The sequence below is a fragment of the Falco peregrinus genome, chromosome 3, assembly GCF_023634155.1.
Source record: "Falco peregrinus isolate bFalPer1 chromosome 3, bFalPer1.pri, whole genome shotgun sequence".
NCBI lineage: Eukaryota > Metazoa > Chordata > Aves > Falconiformes > Falconidae > Falco > Falco peregrinus.
In genome coordinates this window covers 114,954,432-114,972,162 of record NC_073723.1, presented here as the reverse complement: position 1 = coordinate 114,972,162, position 17,731 = coordinate 114,954,432, and the positions used below count along the sequence as shown (strand labels likewise).

At 52.8% G+C, this 17,731-nt stretch overlaps 1 protein-coding gene across 4 annotated transcripts in view; it reads left to right on the top strand.

Annotated features, from left to right (window-relative positions):
- Positions 1-6,645, top strand: part of PTPRU (protein tyrosine phosphatase receptor type U) — a 70,852-nt gene extending 64,207 nt beyond the window's left edge. For all 4 annotated transcript variants that reach the window (XM_055798450.1, XM_055798453.1, XM_055798451.1 and 1 more), the window contains 2 exons: positions 694-829; positions 3,471-6,645. In XM_055798450.1, coding sequence (XP_055654425.1) covers positions 694-829; positions 3,471-3,533 — 199 coding nt within the window. In that variant the 3' untranslated portion in view covers positions 3,534-6,645. The remainder of the gene's footprint in view (positions 1-693; positions 830-3,470) is intronic.
- Positions 6,646-17,731: the final 11,086 nt, after the last annotated feature.

The following is a 17,731-nucleotide window of genomic DNA, read 5'->3' as shown; positions in this document are numbered from 1 at the left end:
TGGGCTGGGCTCACACACACACCCGTGCATGCTCTCCTCGAATGGGACCTAGCACGTTCGCAGATTGGTACAGACAGCAGGAGAGCCTTTAATCAAAAATCAATTAACAGCCTCGTCCGTCTTCATTAACGGAAGGATAATTTGAGAACGTGCTTTTACAACACTGGCACCATGTTCTCTCCTCCCCTCCCCGCTCCCCTTTGCTGCCAGGGATCAGACGTGGTGGTGCAGGATGGTTTCAGCCCAGGATGGGGGAGGCATCCAGTGAGCTGTGTGCTGGGTCAGACCTTCCTCCAGCCAGCGCTACCCAACAGCTCACCAGCCCAGGGTCACCCTGCAGATGCAAGAGGATGGTAGAGGGTCACAGTGGTTTCCTCAAGGTCACATGAGGAATTGGTCCATGGCAGGGCTGGAAACTGAGTCCAGATGTCCAAGACCCAGCCTTGATGGTCCAAAAAGGTGTTTTCATGCTCTGTTGTGGCTCTTGTGGGGACTGGAGGGCAGGATCACAGCTCCTGCAGCCACGTGGCTCTGTTTCAGGTCCTCCAGTTTGGAAGGTCTGTGGGGTACGAGCCTCTGCTCTGGAACATCTCCTGGGATGCAGGGGTGGGTAGAGGAAGGAGGAATTAGAGGGAGCAGGAAGATGCTCTAATGCCACCTTCTCACCAATGACACGTGTGTTTCTCCCACCAGGAACGGAGGTGGCCGGAGCGGCACATTCTGTGCCTCCACCATGATCCTGGAGATGATCAAGTGCCACAACATGGCGGATGTTTTCTATGCTGCAAAGACCCTCCGCAACTACAAGCCAAACATGGTAGAGACCTTGGTAAGCAGCAGGCACCGCCGGCGTCTGCCCTGGCTGCTGGTGCATCCCTCCAGCAGAGGGGAGAGGTGCTGGGGGATGCCCACCTCCCAGAAGACCTCCTTTTCCATCCCAAATCCTAATTCGCATTATGGGCATCCTCATGCAGAGTGTGTCTCGGGGAGTGTGCCAGCACCGTGCCGCGGGCTGGGGCGGGCGGGGAGGTGAGACAGCAGCTCTTGAAAGCAGCCTTGGGCTTGCCTTCATCTCGCTGTGCCGACATGCCCTTGGTGTCGGCGCCGGGCTTGTTGGCAGTCCTTCCCAGGGGTAATAAGGCAGGTTCACATTAATTCACAGGATGTAATTGTAGTTCTTTGGAGGGTTTGTGGTGCCGAGAGCTCTGAGGTGGAGTCAGACAAATTCCTGTTGGAAATACAAAAGGGAACTCTATTTTGAGTGAAATTAATTAGTGGACAAGCTGCTGGGAGCAGCAATGGACTCACATTTCACGGTGAGGAGGCTGGAGGTGGCAGCGGGTCAGGGTGAAAAGCCCGTGCCCTATTTCAGGCCCTCAATCAGGGGACAGGGGATGAAGCAGATGCGTGGTCATCCCCGTGGTGGAGAAATCCAGGTGCCTCATAATGTTTTAAAAGCAGATCAGCTGGAAACGTTTACCCTATTTGGATTTAAAATCCCTAAGTTACAAAATGAAATGGTTTCGAGGAGGGGATGTGATTTGCATTAGGAATTAAAGTGGAGGAGAAGGTGAGGGAGGAATGGATGCAGATAATGGAAAGATGATGTGACAAGCATGAAGCCACCAGGACCCACTGGGCTAAATTGCAAAGGTATTAAAAAAAGGCAACATTTCACATCAGGGCACAAGCGTCCTCCAGCCTCAAATGAACCTGAACCATCTATTCTGGGAATCCCAATCTACTGGAGTCACTGGGGGGCCAGATCCTCGCCTGGTATAAAGAGCCACAGCCCAGCAGAGAGCAGCTAACACGTAGCAGTTTCCTGTTGCCTGTGCATCCTCCTCCTCTGTTTGCTTGTGGGCTTTATTTTTATATGATGATAAATGAAAGCAATCCCTTCTCTTAATCTAGAAAGCATTATGTGCTTTTAATCTAAGCTGTCGCAGCTTCCTTGCTTTGAAGCCCTTCCCCGCTGCCCACTCCCTGAGCAGCTGCCCACCTGTGTGGGGAATAACAGGATTTTCATGCTGGTGGTCAAGCTGCAATCCTTGTGCTGCTGCTGGGGATCTGGGGAGATAAGCTCTCCCCTTTCCCTCCCTGCTGTTGCACCTGGAATGCTCCCACCTGATGTCCCAGCACTTGCAGCAGCATCAGAAACTTGATATAGTTGGTTTCTTTTCCCCGCTCTGGCTGGTTTTGCTTGTCGGATGCTCCGAGGAGCAACATCTCATGCGGATGGTCACTTCCAAGGTCTGAGCTCCACTGCAGTTTTCTGAGCTGCGAGTTGTACGAGGACAGGAGAGCACAAGAACAGATCACGTAAAGGAGCCCAAGGATGGATGAGGCTGCCTTCGCAAGCCCGATTTCAGTGATTTTTTGCTATAAAACCAGGAGCCGGGCACACGGGGCTTTCCCTTTGTGCAGCTGGGGAGCCAGCTAGAGGGAGAGCAAAGGTTAGGAAGATGCTGACACAGTCCGTAGCTGTCTTGGGAAAGGGGAAGGGTGGCAGGGCGAGCCTGGTCCTGCTGCAGGATCGGAGACGAGCTTTCCCACTTGCACCCCTTGGCTCCAGCTCAGCCATTGCAGGCAGGTCAGACTTTGACCTGAGCACCAAAATGCTCATTTGTTTGGCATTTCCCTTGGAAAATTTGGATTTTTGGAAGTGAGAGCTTCCGGGACTTTCCTTTGCATCTCTGTCCTCCCGCCCATGCAAAGCAAACGCCCAGACCAAATTCCTGCTAGGGATGGAAAATGGCATTTTTTTTATCTGCAGCAAGAGAATTTGTGATGAGGAATGTCCTGGCAGCCAGGGCAGGGTGTCTCCGGTAATCCCGGAGCTGGACCATGGATGCTTGCCTGGACATGCTTCCTGTTAGCAGCCTCTGCTGAACTCAAAAATAAAAACTCCCCTTGATATCATGCCTGGGATTTTCTTTCAGACGCCTCTGACCCCAGAGCCCATCATTCCCACAGCTCTGCCACCATCAGGTTAAGGCGTGTCAGTCGCTGTGTGAGGGGGGTCGTGGTCGGACATGGGTGAGGCTGGTCGGTGGAGCCCTGCACTGGTGCTGCCCGGTTTGTACCCTGGTGTAGTGAATAAACCATATTTCCGTGGGAAGGGGAAATCGCAGTCCTTGTCTGTCCTTCGGGGGAGGCAAAGGTGCCATGTGCCCCAGAAATGCAGGAAATCCGGCACGTGCGGTGCCTTTGGATCCGGAGGATGGTTCATCCCCCCTCCCCAGCAACGGGTGTCGTTTGCCAGAAACAGATTTTCTCCTGGCTTTTGTTTCAGCGGGGCTGTCACAGGGGCCAAGAGGGGGAGGCAGCCCCCAGCGAGGGGTGACGCCTGTGTTCATCCCTTAGGAGCCCCCCATAGGCTTTTCCTTAGGGCTGTTGGATTGAGTGGGGGTAGTTTTGGGAGCTCGTTTACTCTGAGTCATAGCGTCCTCTCTTCTCTCTCCAAACAGGAGCAGTATCATTTCTGCTACGACATAGCACTGGAATATCTGGAGTCCCTGGAGACCAGATAGCACCTTGCCTGGTGAGGGGCGGCAAGGGCTTGCGCAGGGGTCATGCCAACTGTGCATTTCGCACTCAGATGTTGTGTTAGTGCTGACGATGAGGAGGGAAGCAGCAAAGGACCCAATGAGAAAACCCATCAGATCAAGAAAAACGCAAGGATGTGGGGATGTGTCAGCTGCTCCCCATCTTCATCCTCCGCTCTCCATCTTTTCTTCCTGCCCCGAGTGTGTCCGAGTGGCCACAGGATGGATGTCACAACTCGTCCAGTCCCTGCATTGCTTTGAGTCACAGCCGTGGGTCGGTGTCTGCAGGATGTGGCCCTGCGGTGCTGCCTGGGCATCTCTAAAGCAGCTGGAGAGGAGGCCAGGGAGGGGAGGAGGAGGACAGAAGGAGCCAAGGCCATTTCCCAGCAGGGAAGGATGGATATTTGGAGAAGAGATGTTGCTTTTTCAATTGTGCGTGGAATTGGAGCTGCTCTTCCGAGGAGCCCAGACGGCTGCTGGCAGGTTTTGCCTGAGAGGAGCTCTTGAGTTTCTGCCCGTTCACACCATGAGTTTGATCTTCGCTTTTTTTAGTTCTGTGAGTTGTGACCCTTTGTGTATCCAGCCCTGGACAGAGCAGGGATGGGGGGTGGGAGGCGGGTGGGCAGGGCTTAGTGGCTGCCTGGGCTCAGGCTGTGGGGCGGGGGGCACTGGGCAGGCAATGTCCCTCTGCAGGGACCGACCCGGAGCCCTCCTGGTGCCTTTGCAAGGTTTTCAAGTGATGGTTCCCTGGCATCTCCACACCATCTTCTCCATCTGTAGCAATGAATTCCTCCTGGGCTGACCCAAAGGCACCAGCCCACAGGTCTGTTTTTAACCCTTCCCTTGTGCATTTGCATTGCTGCATATGAGACAACCTTTGGTGCCCAGAAGTAAAATCCTCAATGTTTGGGTCCATCCCATGTGGCTCCTGGATGCCACCCGGGGCAGTTGTCCATCGATGCTGCTCAGCTTTTGCTGGGGCTGGCGAGGCGGGAGGGTGGTTTTGGTGATGGGTTTGGTGATGGCGTTGTTGCGGGGCAAGCTGTGCTGAAGCCCAGAGCCATGGCAGCTCTTCAGGGCTGGGCACGGGGAGGTCCCCACGCCCCTGGTGCCACCCAGGCAGGGACAAGCATATGGGGCTGGTGATTGAAGGTACCTGATACTTTCTTGGCTTCATCCTGCTGCAGGCAGGTGTGAGATGTCACTTTTTCTGATGTGATTATTACAGGGGTTTTTGTTTACAGCCTGGTTGTAATAAAGCTGCGGTCAGGGTTTTCTCTCCCTGCAAATGGCCTCAAGAAGGCGCAGCCAGAGCGATGCAGGTCTGGGGTCTGCTTTGGAGACTCGAGGAACCAAGAGGAGGTTGCTTCTGTGTTGAGGGCCGGACAGAACCCTTCAGAGTCATTTTTTGGGGGGCTGGAGCAGAACAGATGAGAAACGGTCCTCAATACGCTGGAGGTTGCATGTGGGAACCCCATCCTTCATCCTGCCCCACATCCTTCATCCCCCCATCCTCCATGCTCCCCATCCATCAGCCCCATGTGCCTGGGGCAGGGAAGCTTCCCCGCCCCACTTGCTGGGAGGCTGTTGTCCCTCTCCCCAGGGAGTCGTGTTTGGATCCGTACCACAAAAGCTTTCTTTGAAAGACACCGTTTGGCTGGACCGAGCTGCAGCATGAAGGCTGCAGAGCCAAAATGGCTGTGCCCTGTGTGAGCACACCCAGAGGTATTTCCATCCACCATCCACCTTCCAAGGGTGGAGGAGAGCAAGGAGATAAATCTTTGCCCTCTCTTCACCCCGGAGGATGTTCCCCTCGCTGCCTTGCAAACGCCCAGGGGTGGCGATGGGGATTTCATCAGCATCAGGAGGTTTTGCCCAGACACTTGGCTTTCCCCTGTGCTCACCGAGTGATCCACATGGCCTGACAGTAACTTATTGCAAGGGCTATACATCATTATTGCCCTTCTTCCCATGCGTGCCATGTGCCCATTCTGTCTTGTGACAGTCTTTTTACCCCACCAGAGCCTGCAAAATGGTCCAGTTACACCAGTACCTGGTAACACCAGTACTCTCCTTGCAAGCCTTGATTTAGAGTAGGTCAGTGTCCTTCTCCCAGTCTTCATCTCTCTGTAGACGTGTCCATGCTGTCCCAGGGCGCTGCAGGGAAGGTGCTGTGTGGTGGGTGCAGAGAGGTCCCAGGGTGCAGAATTTTTTTGGTTCTGTATGAAAATGGCTGAGCTGAGCCTCTGAAATTCCTGGGAATGGGATGATGTTGGCAGTGTTCAGCCCTGGAGCCTGGAGGGATGCTGCTGCTTCATCCCAGACCCTGCGGGAGCCTAGACCACCTGCATCCTATCTCTGGTCCAGAGGGAGGGAGCATCCTGCAGTGCTTCACAGGTAAAGTGTTGACAGAAAGAAGAAAAAGGAAAATTGAAAAACCCCATTTAGTCCTAAAGACACAGCAGAGACTGGAAGAGTTGTATATATGTTTTAAAAGCAAGATTATTTTTTTTTTTATATCTCCTTGCTGGACGTCTCTGGGTTTTTAGGGCATCTTTTATGAAGGGCAGACTTTGAAATCTAAGTGCTGCAAAAGCTAACTGATCTCCAGCTCCTACTGAGATGCTCACATGACATGAGGCAAGGACATCCTGTACATAGAAATATATATATAGAAATATATATAAAAAATATAAATACTGTTCTTAAGATGGATAATGTTTATTGGAATTACAGATTGGAGTGGTGCTTTTTTTAAAAAATAAAACCAAAACAACGATAAAAAAATAAAAAATTAAACCCCAAGAAAAACACCACATCGGAAAGATTTTGTCTATATGCAGAAAAAAGTGACCCCAAAAGCTGGCAGTCCAAGAGCTGCTGCCAAAGGGACTGGTACCATGGGGCAGCTCCACCATGGGGGAGGACAGTACGGTGGGACCAAGGGAGGGATGGCGAAGGAGGGACACATCTGATGTGGATTGTACCACGCACATCCAGCTGTTGTCAACTGTTTTTTTTTAATTTAATTATTATTATTTTTGGCTTTCTTTCCTTTTAAGAAAATCAGTTGCATAAATAAATGTTCCAAATTTGTGATGGCCTCTGGATTTCTTTCGCTGGCTCTGGTCTGGGAGCTGTGATGCAGGGAGCCCTGATGCAGGTACCCACCAGCCAGCTTGCAGAAGAGATCTCCGTAGCAGCTGTGTCTTGCTGTTCAGGGGTGTTTTGGGGGAGTACCTTTGCAGGGCTAAATTCCAGGACTGCCAAATCTTCACAGCACAGAGGAGCCGTGTTCGCCCGTCACCACGCAGAGGAGATGATGGGGTTGCTTGGTGCTGGTGGAGCTTTGTTGTGGGTTTCCTCCTAATACCAGCGCGGTGAGAGCTTGTGCTGGACGAGTTCTGCCAGCCAACCTCGATGCCCACAGCTTCATGCAACACTTCTGATGGAATTTTTCCATTGGTGGAAAAGGTGTTACGGAGGAAGAAGAAACTTTCAGTGCATTTCCCAGCTGGAAAATGAAATCCTATTGTAAGAAAAGCCTTCAGGAGAAGAAAGCTCCCGCATTGTCTTCGGTGATTTATTTATTACAAAGCAGCCTTTAGTTAAATGTGTTGTGATATTAAACACTTCCAGTAACACTTGAGTCTTAATTTAATGGAGACCAAGGGGAAAAAAAAAAAACCAATTTACTTGTCAGGACTGTTTTTCATCTTTAATTAAGGTTTGTGAAGGATACAGTAATTACATTTTACCAATAAATAATGAAAAGGGGGATAATGCAAATTAAAGTCAAGAACTGCACTTGGGAAGGGCTCTGGGGGTCAGCCCTTGGCAGGGGTGTCCCTGGGGGTGAGCTTGTCCCCAAGTCCCGCGGTGCCATCCCACAGAGCAGGGTGGCCTCAAGCAGTGGCAGTGCCCCGGGTAACAAGGAGCAGGAGCTGGGCTGGCCCCTGCAGCCTCCGGTGCCCTGTTCCCTGGTGGGGGTGGGGGGGTTGGGCATGTCAGCCCCTGCTTGGGGAAGGGGCTCCATGCTGGAGCAGCTTCTGGAGCCCCCAAGCCATCAGCGATATCCCACTGCTGCCTATTTCTTTCCCTTCCCACTTGCTATCCATGGGGATGACTGCGTGCAAAAAAGCCCACCCTGAAACCAACCGAACTGGAAAGCATCTGATACATTCACATCGCTGAAAAAGTGAAGAGGAGAGGGTTCTGCACAGTTACCGCTGTGCGGCTCTGAGTGTCCAGCTTCCCCGGCTGCCCTGCAGCAGCCTGGCCCCAGGGCACACAGCTCGGCTGGCCACTGGCTTGGTGGCTCTTCCATCTTTGGTGCCTGGTCACTCTCCTCCCTGTGGTCCCCTGCCCGCCGGAGCTGGAGCCTTGGTCTTCCCAAGCTGTGTTTCAGCCACAGCTCATTGGGCACTCGCTGTCGCCGGCTGCTAATGATGAAAAAAAACTTTCCCCCTGGTTTTATGAAAGCCATCATTCCATCGGCTGGTCCGTAATGAAGAGAGAAACAGCAGCGGCTCCCTGGGGCCCTGCTCCACCATGGATTGCCCCTTCTCTGCTGTGCCCCATTAAGGTAAAAAAATTAGCTGTTTCTGTGGGGACGGGTGGTGGCGACCGGGTTTTGTGGCTCTCTGAGGCCCTGGGAGCTCGGTGAGGTGGGTGGCATCTCTTTCCTTCCTTGCTTCATCCCTGCAACATCTCGAAGAGGCATGGACAGCCCAAGAGAGCCAACAGGTAACTGGCACCATCCTGCGGAGCCGGGGCAGGACCACAAATCCAGGTGCCCATCCCATGGAGATGTCCCTCCTCTCCCAGCTCTGGTTCATCAGCACGTCCTGGTGAGTGACGTGTTGCGGGGTTAGCCTGAGGATGGGGATGGGATGGAGGGAATTACCTCTTTTCCTGGTCTGCAGAGCCAAGAGTGCCTTGGCATAGCCGCAGGTGCCCAGGTCTCTGCTGCTTTCTGCCAGGCATGGATGGATTAGAGCTACTTGAAAAGGAGCATTTTGCATTTCAATAACTAATTCAAATACACTGTCCAATGCCCAACTTTTGGCCTTTGGGAATTACTTGCCAACTCAACGCCTCCTTTGTGCTGTTATCTGCAGCATGCATGCCCTGGTAGAGCTGGTAATAATTTCCCTAAGCCAATGTCATGGTATTGTTGGAGGTGACCTGGATATTCTTGCTCCATTCACAGGCCTGTTCCCTAATCCGGGCTGACAGACAGTGCTGGATGTGCTGGGGGACCCCGGCTCCAGCCCACAGCTGGTGTCCTACGGTAGCTGCAGAGGTGGCAGGTGGGAACCTCTGTCCCCATCACCCCCAGTCTTCCCGCCCAGGAGGGCTGGCAATACTGGTGGATGCTCAGATCTGTCCTCCCCAACCCCACCACAACCCTCCTGCCCTGCTGGCGTTCCCCATGCCATATCTCTGGCTATGGCCCTGTTTCTCACAGCAGCTACTTGTGTGCAAAGACCCAGCTGTAGCGTGTGACGTCTGACGAAGTTGTGAGATGGAGAAAAGTGCTGATCTTCCTGGGGCAGGAGAAACCCAGGTTGCCCACCTTCTGCCTCTCTGGGTCAGCCAGTAATGGGGTGGATTGTTCCTCACATCAGCACTCCTCTCCTTGGGGCTGCAGGAAAAATGAATTTAAGGTACCACCCAAGGAATCTTTGGCTCATGAAGGTCTGTCTGCAAGCAGAGCCCCTGGAGAACCTGCAACCCAAGTACGTTTTTAGGGCATGGGGAGTGCTGGGATGGCACCCAGATCTCATCCACCCAAGTGGAGCCACCTTGTAGTTACCAAGGTACACGGCCAAGGCAGCCGAAGGAATCATGGGCAGAGCAAGTGCTTCTTTTTCCCTCTTCTTCAGTGCTTCAGGTGAAGTGGTTCCCTTCCCGGCATGGGGGTCCTACCTGGGGCAGCCCACCCCTGTCCCTCTCAGCAGTTCATGGCCGTTCACCCTCTCGTTTTGCCTTGTTCCTTTTTATGTGGCATTTTAGAAGTTGTCTTGCATCAAGGTTGAGAGCAAAAGCAGGGCTGGGGGAAGGGTGTGTTAAAACCCTCCAGATTAACCTTGGCAGATTAATTCATTAAAGCGAAACCCAAATTCAATTAGTTACAGTGGCCCGTTTATTGCCTGTGATGTATCTGCGAGGCCAAGTGCTGCCTGTGGCTCAGGATGGGCTGATCATCTCCATCCCCTCGCTGATCCTCAGACTCTAGAGACCCTGCTGAGCATCAGCGCTTCCCAAGCCTGTCTGGTGAGCCTGGACTGTGGACAAGCCTGTCACTGCCACCCCCGAGGGCAGAGCCCCATGTCCCAGCCATGTCCCGGCCAGCTTTCCTTTGCAGATGAGCCCAACAGCCTGGATGGGTCGTGAGCAATTGGTCCTGATGGCACCAAAATGTGGCCCTGGGCACAGGCGGACAGACTGGGGGGTGTCTACTGCACGTTGTGCTCTGGGGCGCTCCTCAGGCTCCACATTGGGACATGTGTAAAAATTTTTAATTTTTAAGTTTATTTCTTACTTCTGTGCTCCCAGCAGCATCAGAGCCTGCCTCCAAAGCTGGGAGCTGAAGCGATCCAAATGGGCAAACTGGGATGCCACACCAGCCCCCCTGTCCAATGTGCCATGTTTCACCTCCATAATTCAGTCTGTCCCGTGCAGATATCACCCGGTTTCACTTATGTTACAGCCTGGTTATTCCCAGCCCGTGGCCCTGGGGGTGTGTGCAGAGATGGAGAGCCCCCGTGTCCATCTGGAGCATGATCCTGAAATCCAGGAAAACCCCAGACCAGCCAGTGTTTCAGCAGTGCTGCTCATGGGGGCTGTGATGGGGAACCCCCTTGGGAAAAGCAAAAGGAAAACTCCCTTCTGCTAACATTATTGAAGGAAAAAAGAGCCCCCACACCCGATCATCTCTGTTTTAAGCCCAGGGTGATGCCTGATGACCTGTGCGGGTGGGGAGCGATGCCCGCAGCAGCCTGGTCCGTGCTGGGGATTTATGTCCTTGCAGAGCAGCAGCTGTGGGAGCTGCAGCCTGGAGGAGGAGGGTGAGATATTTTGCCTTGATGTTTCCCCTACCTGCTGTTTTGGTTGTTAACACAGGGCTGCCTTAACCCCGCACAGCAACCAGCTGGGATTTCCCATTGGAAAAGTGTTTTGCTGGAAATGTTTTGCTCACCTCTTGGGCAGCTAAGAGCAGCTGGAGCCTGAAATACAAGCAAAAAGCAGGAGCAATTTGTGGTCATCATTGGTTTTATGGCAAGAACTACTGGTAAGGATCTTGCAAATTCTCCTCCTGCTGAAATCTCCCAAAATTTTTGACTTGCAGGAGGGAAAAAAGAAGAAAGCCAACCCTGAAATTGAGCCATTTCCATGAAAAACCAAACCCTTGGGAGAAAACATGAGTTAGTACCAATGCTGCTTGGTTCATTTTTTGGGAAGAAGTATGTGGAGGGTCCCCGAGTGGGATTCCCTTGTGGGATGACTTGTCGCCACAGACAGCCCGGCTCTGCAGGGATGCTCATGGCACTTCTTCTGAGATGCACATGGGGAGCAGAGGCTGAAGAGCCACGTCCAGGGCTGTGCCAAGCTCCCCAGGCCCGTGCAGCAAACTGGCGGCACAGCCACCACGCTTTGCTGGAGACTCCCCATCTCTCCAGTGCTGCAAATGCAGCGGGGGAATTTATCTAAGTAGCCTTAACGTACTGTAATCTATATGCTGATAGTGTCACCTCTAAATGTTCCATCAAAAGGCTCAATGGGAAGAATTTGTATTTAGAAATAAATATTTCCTCACGGTGTGCAAAATATCTAATCATGTATTTATCCTTAAGTACTTCCAAAAGTCAACATAATTATTCCAGTCCCATTAAGTTTAATTTGCAGTAAATTATGCATTTAGCTTTAAGTTGAGGTTGCTGGTTAGAGTCAAGATAAAGCTCTTGCTATTTATAAAGCAGTATTTCAGCACGGATATAAAATACAAATGGTTGGACAAGAAAATCCTGCTCAGGAAGTTTGGGGAGAATTTCAAATAGGGAAGCTAACAAAAAGATCTGTAGAGTGAGTGTCTAATCACAGATGTGTAAGCACACTCAGTCAACTAAAATGAACTCCCAAACAGCTCACGGGGGCTCAGGCTGCCAAAAGAATTTTCTTCTGGCTAGAAAATTTGATATTTTTCTCAGGACGTAATTTTGAAAAACAAATTAATAATTTAACTTCCCTCTCAGTGTCTTTGAGGTTTACAGGACAGGGAAGGTATTCCTCCTGGAAGAGGCAGAACAGCTTTTATCTGTGATACATCTGTGGTCTTGGATGTCCCTGCAGATTAACGGCAGCGGGTAATTGATCTTCCCCACCCTGAGCAGCCCAAAGCCCTTTGAGTCAAAAGGAAACCTCTGATGGCCAGCAATGGGTGCTACCTCTGTCCTTCTATGTCAGCGGTTGCTGGTGTTGCATCTGCACGTGCTGGACCCATGTCTCCATGTGCTGGACCCATGTCTCCATGTGCCAGATCCTCTGCACTTGGGGGTTGATGGCCAAGTGACTTCTTTCTATCCAGTCCCAGGAGGTGAAGAAAGTCATGGGAGGACTTTCAATCCCAAAGAGACCACGTTGGCAGTGCTGGTGAAGAATTGCCCATTTGCTGGTGGGATGGAGGGTGGTCCCTCGGGTAAGGCAAGAGCAGAGGGGACCTGGGTCAGCTGCTTGGTTTTGTTGGTGATTCTTTGAGGTATTCTCAGGACAAGATCTCTCAGTGCTTCACCTCTCCCTTTCTAAAACCGGGATGACCTTGTCTGAGCTGGAATCGGTGAGCTGCTCCTCTGTGTGCAGCATCGCTGGGGAAGGGCGCCGGACAGTCCCCTGTATGGGGCAGAGCATCTCCTATCGCTGTCACCCTGGGGACAATGACCCTGCCTCCTCCTGCCCTCCCCTGCTCTGACAGAACTCTTGGCCAAGGACAGCACAGTGCTTAACAAAGCAGGAGTTGCTCGGGGCGCCTGGAATGCTGTTGCTGCCCATCAAAAAGGGCTCAGCTGGCTGGTAAAGCTGCCAGATACCCAAAGAGGAGGAGGCACTCAGCCGTGGCTGAATTTCGGGCCTCTCTTGGGGGCAGTCAGAGATGAATGCTCCCAGAATTACCAAGGACGTTGGAAAAGGAGGGCCTGAAGCATCCCCACAGGGCTGCAGCCAGGTCAGCGGCAGGGTGAAACCGCCCCTGGCCATCAGGAATGTGGTGTGCTGGGAGCCAAGAGGCTGATGCTGAAAAAATCAACGTGGCCCAAAGGAGCCGTGCCCACGGCAGTTGCATATTTAGATGACTTTTAGGAGGTTTTGCCTGCAGCACCGGGATTTTGGCTGAGTGCTGGGGGCTCGAGCACGTTTCTCCCCTGTGGTGGGGTGGGAGGTGCAGAACAACGCCCCGTCCATCGGCCAGCCGGGCCCCCGTCCCCCCGCTGCCATCCCCCTGCCACTCAGCTGCCCTTTGCACTGATTTTTCCCTTCCCTGAAACTTTTTTTCACTACCATTTGAGTGGAAGTTTCCTGCAGCTCCCCAGGGGTGCCAGCGCTATTTTGTTTTCTAAATTGGAGCATGAAAAGGAGCGCTGTCTCCCCAGCACCCGGTGGGCCATGTACATTGCTCCCTAGTCCTTTGCCCTCCCGGCTCGAGCCCTGCCAGCGGGTGGGTTTGCAGGGCTGGCTTTGAACTTGGCTGCTTGTTCCCCGCTGGTCACAGTGTGGGCTCCTGGTGGCAGGCTGTTGGCAGAGCAATCATCCTCTAATGAAACAGCACGTGAGCACCCCGGGCAGCCCATGTCGGTGCTGCTTATTGATCAAGCTTTCACCATTCTTAAATGGATGGTGTTTAAAAAGAAATAGGAAATATGGAGCAGCTCGTCTCTCCCTGCTCTGTGGGACACTTAATGAGGTTTGAAGAGGGATCAGCTGACTTGGCATCTTTGAGATTTTTGTTTTTATAAAATCAAAATTCATTAGAAGTGTCTGTCTGGGAACTAGGTCTCGTAGCCTGGGGTTTTCTTGCCAGGAACAGCAAGAAGTGTCTAGATCACAGCAGGGAGGCTGAAGTGGCTGCAGGAAGGGCTGGGGAGGGAGTGGGAATCATAGAAGGATTTGGTTTGGAACAGACTGTAAAGTCCATCCAGCTGCAGCCCCCTGCCCCGGCAGGGACACCCCCCACCAGCCCAGGGTGCTCCCAGCCCCATCCAACCTGGCCTTGGGCACTGCCAGGGATGGGGCACCCACAGCTGCTCGGGGCAGCCTGGGCCCAGTACCTCATCCAAATCTGCCCTCTTCCAGCTGAAAGCCATTCCCCCTTGCCCTATCGCTGCATGCCCGTGTAAAAAGCCCCTCTCCAGCTTTCCTGTCGGCTCCTTTAGGTTCTAGAAGCTGCTCTAAGGTCTCCCTGGAGTCTTCCCTTCTCCAAGCTGAACAGCCCCCTCTCAGCCTGTCCTCACAGCAGAGATGCTCCAGCCCCCGCTCATCTCCATGGCCTCCTCTCATGCGCTCAGCCCTGAGGACAGAGCCCTGGGAATTCACTGGGGCTCTGGCAAGGGCATCGATGAGGGGCTGTTGGGGTGGGATTCAGAAAGTTGTTGCTCCAAGGAAGGATTAGAAAGTCACAAGACAGTTTTGTCTGCGTAGAGCTGCATGGTTGTCCATCAGTGTGTCAGTCCCTGCCTCCCTCGGGCTCCCTTTCTCATGCGATCATGTCGATCTGCAAGCGAGTCTGGCATAGGGAGGAAGGCGAGGAAGATGAGGAAGGTGAGCTGGCCCCCAGCACCAACAGCTGGTGCAAATAGGACGGGAGGTGACTCTAGAAATGTTGTTTCACATGCAAACAGAGTTTCCTCAGGTGAAAATTCCGAGGGGAGGGAGAGGGGACCTGGCACTGCAGGAGCAGCAATGAGCTGCTCTCCCCTCTGGTTTAACGTGCCACATTTGGACTTGATATCAGTCTGCCAATCTCGATGGCGATATACTGGCACCCGGCTTAATCTGTCCTGCGGAGGCTGGTTCTGGTGCCAGTCCCACGGCCGGGCTGGGACGGCTGCAGCACGGGACGGCAGCCTGAAGCCTGTGCAGTGTCAGCTCCGATGGGGTGTTTTTTCTTTGTAGGACATGCACTACTGCACCTGAAGAGCACCAGCTACCAAACTTCTTTTGTTGCATTCGCCGTGTCTGGTGTGACTCCCAGTGCTCCGGGATCCCGGCCCCATCCTCTGCCTGCAGCGGGGTGGGTACCGCTGGCAGCCGGGCTGCTGGGCTGTGAGGGGGTGGGCAGGAGGGGCTGTATCCTGCCGGAGGCAGAGCAGGGTCTTACAGCCGTGCTAACCGCCGGGTGGCTGCAGTGGCATCCAGACGCACCGTGCTGGAGGCAGCTGCTTTGCTAATTCACAGGGACCCGGGGCAGCTCACCCTGGGGAGGTGGAGGGACGTCAGGGGGTTGGGCAGGACCCTCCTCTGACACTGGGGCTTAAGCAGTGAAATGTAAAAACTTTTCCAGGGGAGTAATCATTTCACAGTAAATTTCACACTTAACTTGTTTTGGGGATTTTTGTTGTTTTGTTTTGTTTTTTTTTTCTTTCTTTTTTTTTTGGGGGGGGGGGGAAGGAGAACGTACTTCACCACATCAAAAATTTCTGCTAAATAGTCACTACAGACCTAACCTCTGGATATTTCTTCATCCACTCTTTTGGAGCTAACCAGGCGATTCGGTGGTCTACAGCTGTCACGGTGATCTTGTACCCAAATCCCAGCAATGCTGCCTGATGCCCAGGTACCCAAGTGCAGCCCCTGCCAAAGCAACTGGGGAGCTGCTCTGTTCTGGGGGAAGGACGCGTGCCTGTGGGTGAGAGCAGTGCCCTCGGCAACCTGCAGCCCTGTTGGCAGGGTCCAGACCATCCTCAGCCTCAAGAGGCTGCGGAGAAGCAGGGACAGATGAAGGGCTGGGCAAAGCAGAGATGAAATTCCGTGTCCAAGGTCATGAAGCCAGGCAGAGAAATAGCCAAGAGTTAAACACTGAGCCCGTGTGTTTTAGGTGATCTTCAGACTGGGTCACGCTGTTGTGCAATGCCAAGGTATGTGCTTAGTATCAAATCATATTCCTCTTTTTGCTTTCTTTATCCTGAGAGCTTTCGGAGACCATTAAGAGAAACAAGAGGTGTTTGCAAGGTTAAGAGACTCAGTGTCTAAACTTACCATAAAGGTTTGCAGTAATTTACAGCTGTAGGCAGCAAGTGCTCTTCATGGGGGGAAGGGAAATGCAATTTAAGAGAACAGAAATAAATAAGAAGCCGCAGCAGCTAACACTCTCTGATTTAATCCCCAGCCCACGAGAAAGATTTATTCTGTTATCTGACAGTTTGATCACTCCAGGAATCCCATAGGTCAACACATATCTGCTGTTATTATCTCTGGGCTGTTTCCACCAAGATGCACAGGGAAGATTTGTTAAAGAAATGAACCAAAGAGGGGTGCTGATAAGAGGGTAATGGATGGGATCCCCAGAGACCTTTGTCATGGAGATGACCCAAGCGATGCTTCTACTCAGTGGCCTGTTATGGGTTGCTGTGTGCTGTGGATGGGGGGAAACCTCATGGGGTGCAAGGAAAACTTGAAGCTAAATACCTGCTTGGAAATAGAATGAATAGCTGGTGGAGTGGGGTGGGGTGGTCTGTGCAGATGAGCAGCCTCAGCCCAGCACCCCTGTCATGCCTCGTCTCTATGCAAGGGGTGCAGATGGGTGGGGCAGAGGTGGGGTTGCCCACCATGGGGCTGACAGCGTGGGTCTGGCTGGGGGAAGGCGCTGAGAGCCGACATCGCTCGGTGTCTGGTGTCTGCAGACTGCTGGGGGGGCTTATTTCCACCTGCAGCCCACGGTCCTCCATGGGCAGCTTCCTCGTGGGTGGTTCTTTGTTACCCCATTGGCATCCCAAGGGATTTGGAAGGTGAATGTCTGGCCACTGAGGAGCTTCTGGGATCAGAAGGGCAAAATTTCTTTGTGGAAGGGGAATCTGCTCTCTGCTGTGGAGCTGAGCTCACCCATGGAGGGTGTCAGTGGCTCCTACTACCTTTGGTGGGGGCGAGCAGGCAGGTAGGAGGGCATGCTTTGCACAGTCACGTGCAGAGATGTACCCAGAAAAGGGAAATTTGGTCACGAGTGGTGAACAAGCCCAGAATACAGCATGGAAGGACCGTATGAGGCTGACATGAGGCACCCAATGCAACCAGAAATCCTCTTGTAAGGCAATTAGAGCAGAGAAGAGCTGCCCGGCCTGTCAGTATGGGGGGAGGGAAGCTCGTAAGGAGGCTGAAAGATGGATGAATCATTAAGCCATCAGCCTTCGTTCGTTAGCAAGGGCAGGCAGGTCTCATGTTTCACAGGTGATAGCGATGGAGGAGCGCAGGACCTCAGGGCCAGGGAGTGTTCTTATGCAGATCCCTGGGATCTGGGGGGTGGTGTTTGTCATCCCAAGGTGCCTGAGAAAGCCTAGTGTGATGTCTGCAGGGTGGTGCTGCTGGGCCTCTTGTTAGTCTGGGAGAAAGCAGCTCCTGCAGTGCAGATGCATCAAGGATGTACCTCCTGGGGCCATCACAGCTCGGTGTATGATGTGTCCTTGCCTTGCTTCAGTGTCTGAACTGGGGAGCTGGCTATTCAAGTTGGTTATCTTGGAGGCTGTTGTGTCTGGAGTCCATGTGGGAGGAACTGGATTACCCTTCCATTGGGAAGAGCCATCTGCTGTGGTGTAGGACGCCGGTGTCATGGGCATGGCGTTCCTGTGAGCCATGCAGATGCTGCAGATGGTTTTGTTGCTCTGGATGCTTCTCAGTTTAGACGCCAGAGAAATGTGAGTGGGAAACGTGCCTTTAAAACCCTGAAGGAATGATATGTAGGTTGAAAACCATCCCTTGAGGCAGCAGGAATGTGTTTCCCTTTTCTGTGGCTCTCCCTTCCACCCTGCTTGGCTATGAGTGACTTTGTGCAACCCCAACACCCCTTCCCGAACACCCCATCTGCCCCCTGCGGTGCCCCCGGGGGGAGCCATCAGAAACACCCTCTGGCGCACTGTTTCCCCATTTGGCTTTTCTCTGCAAATGAATCATTTTGTGGTGCTTCTTCTCTTCTTCCCTTG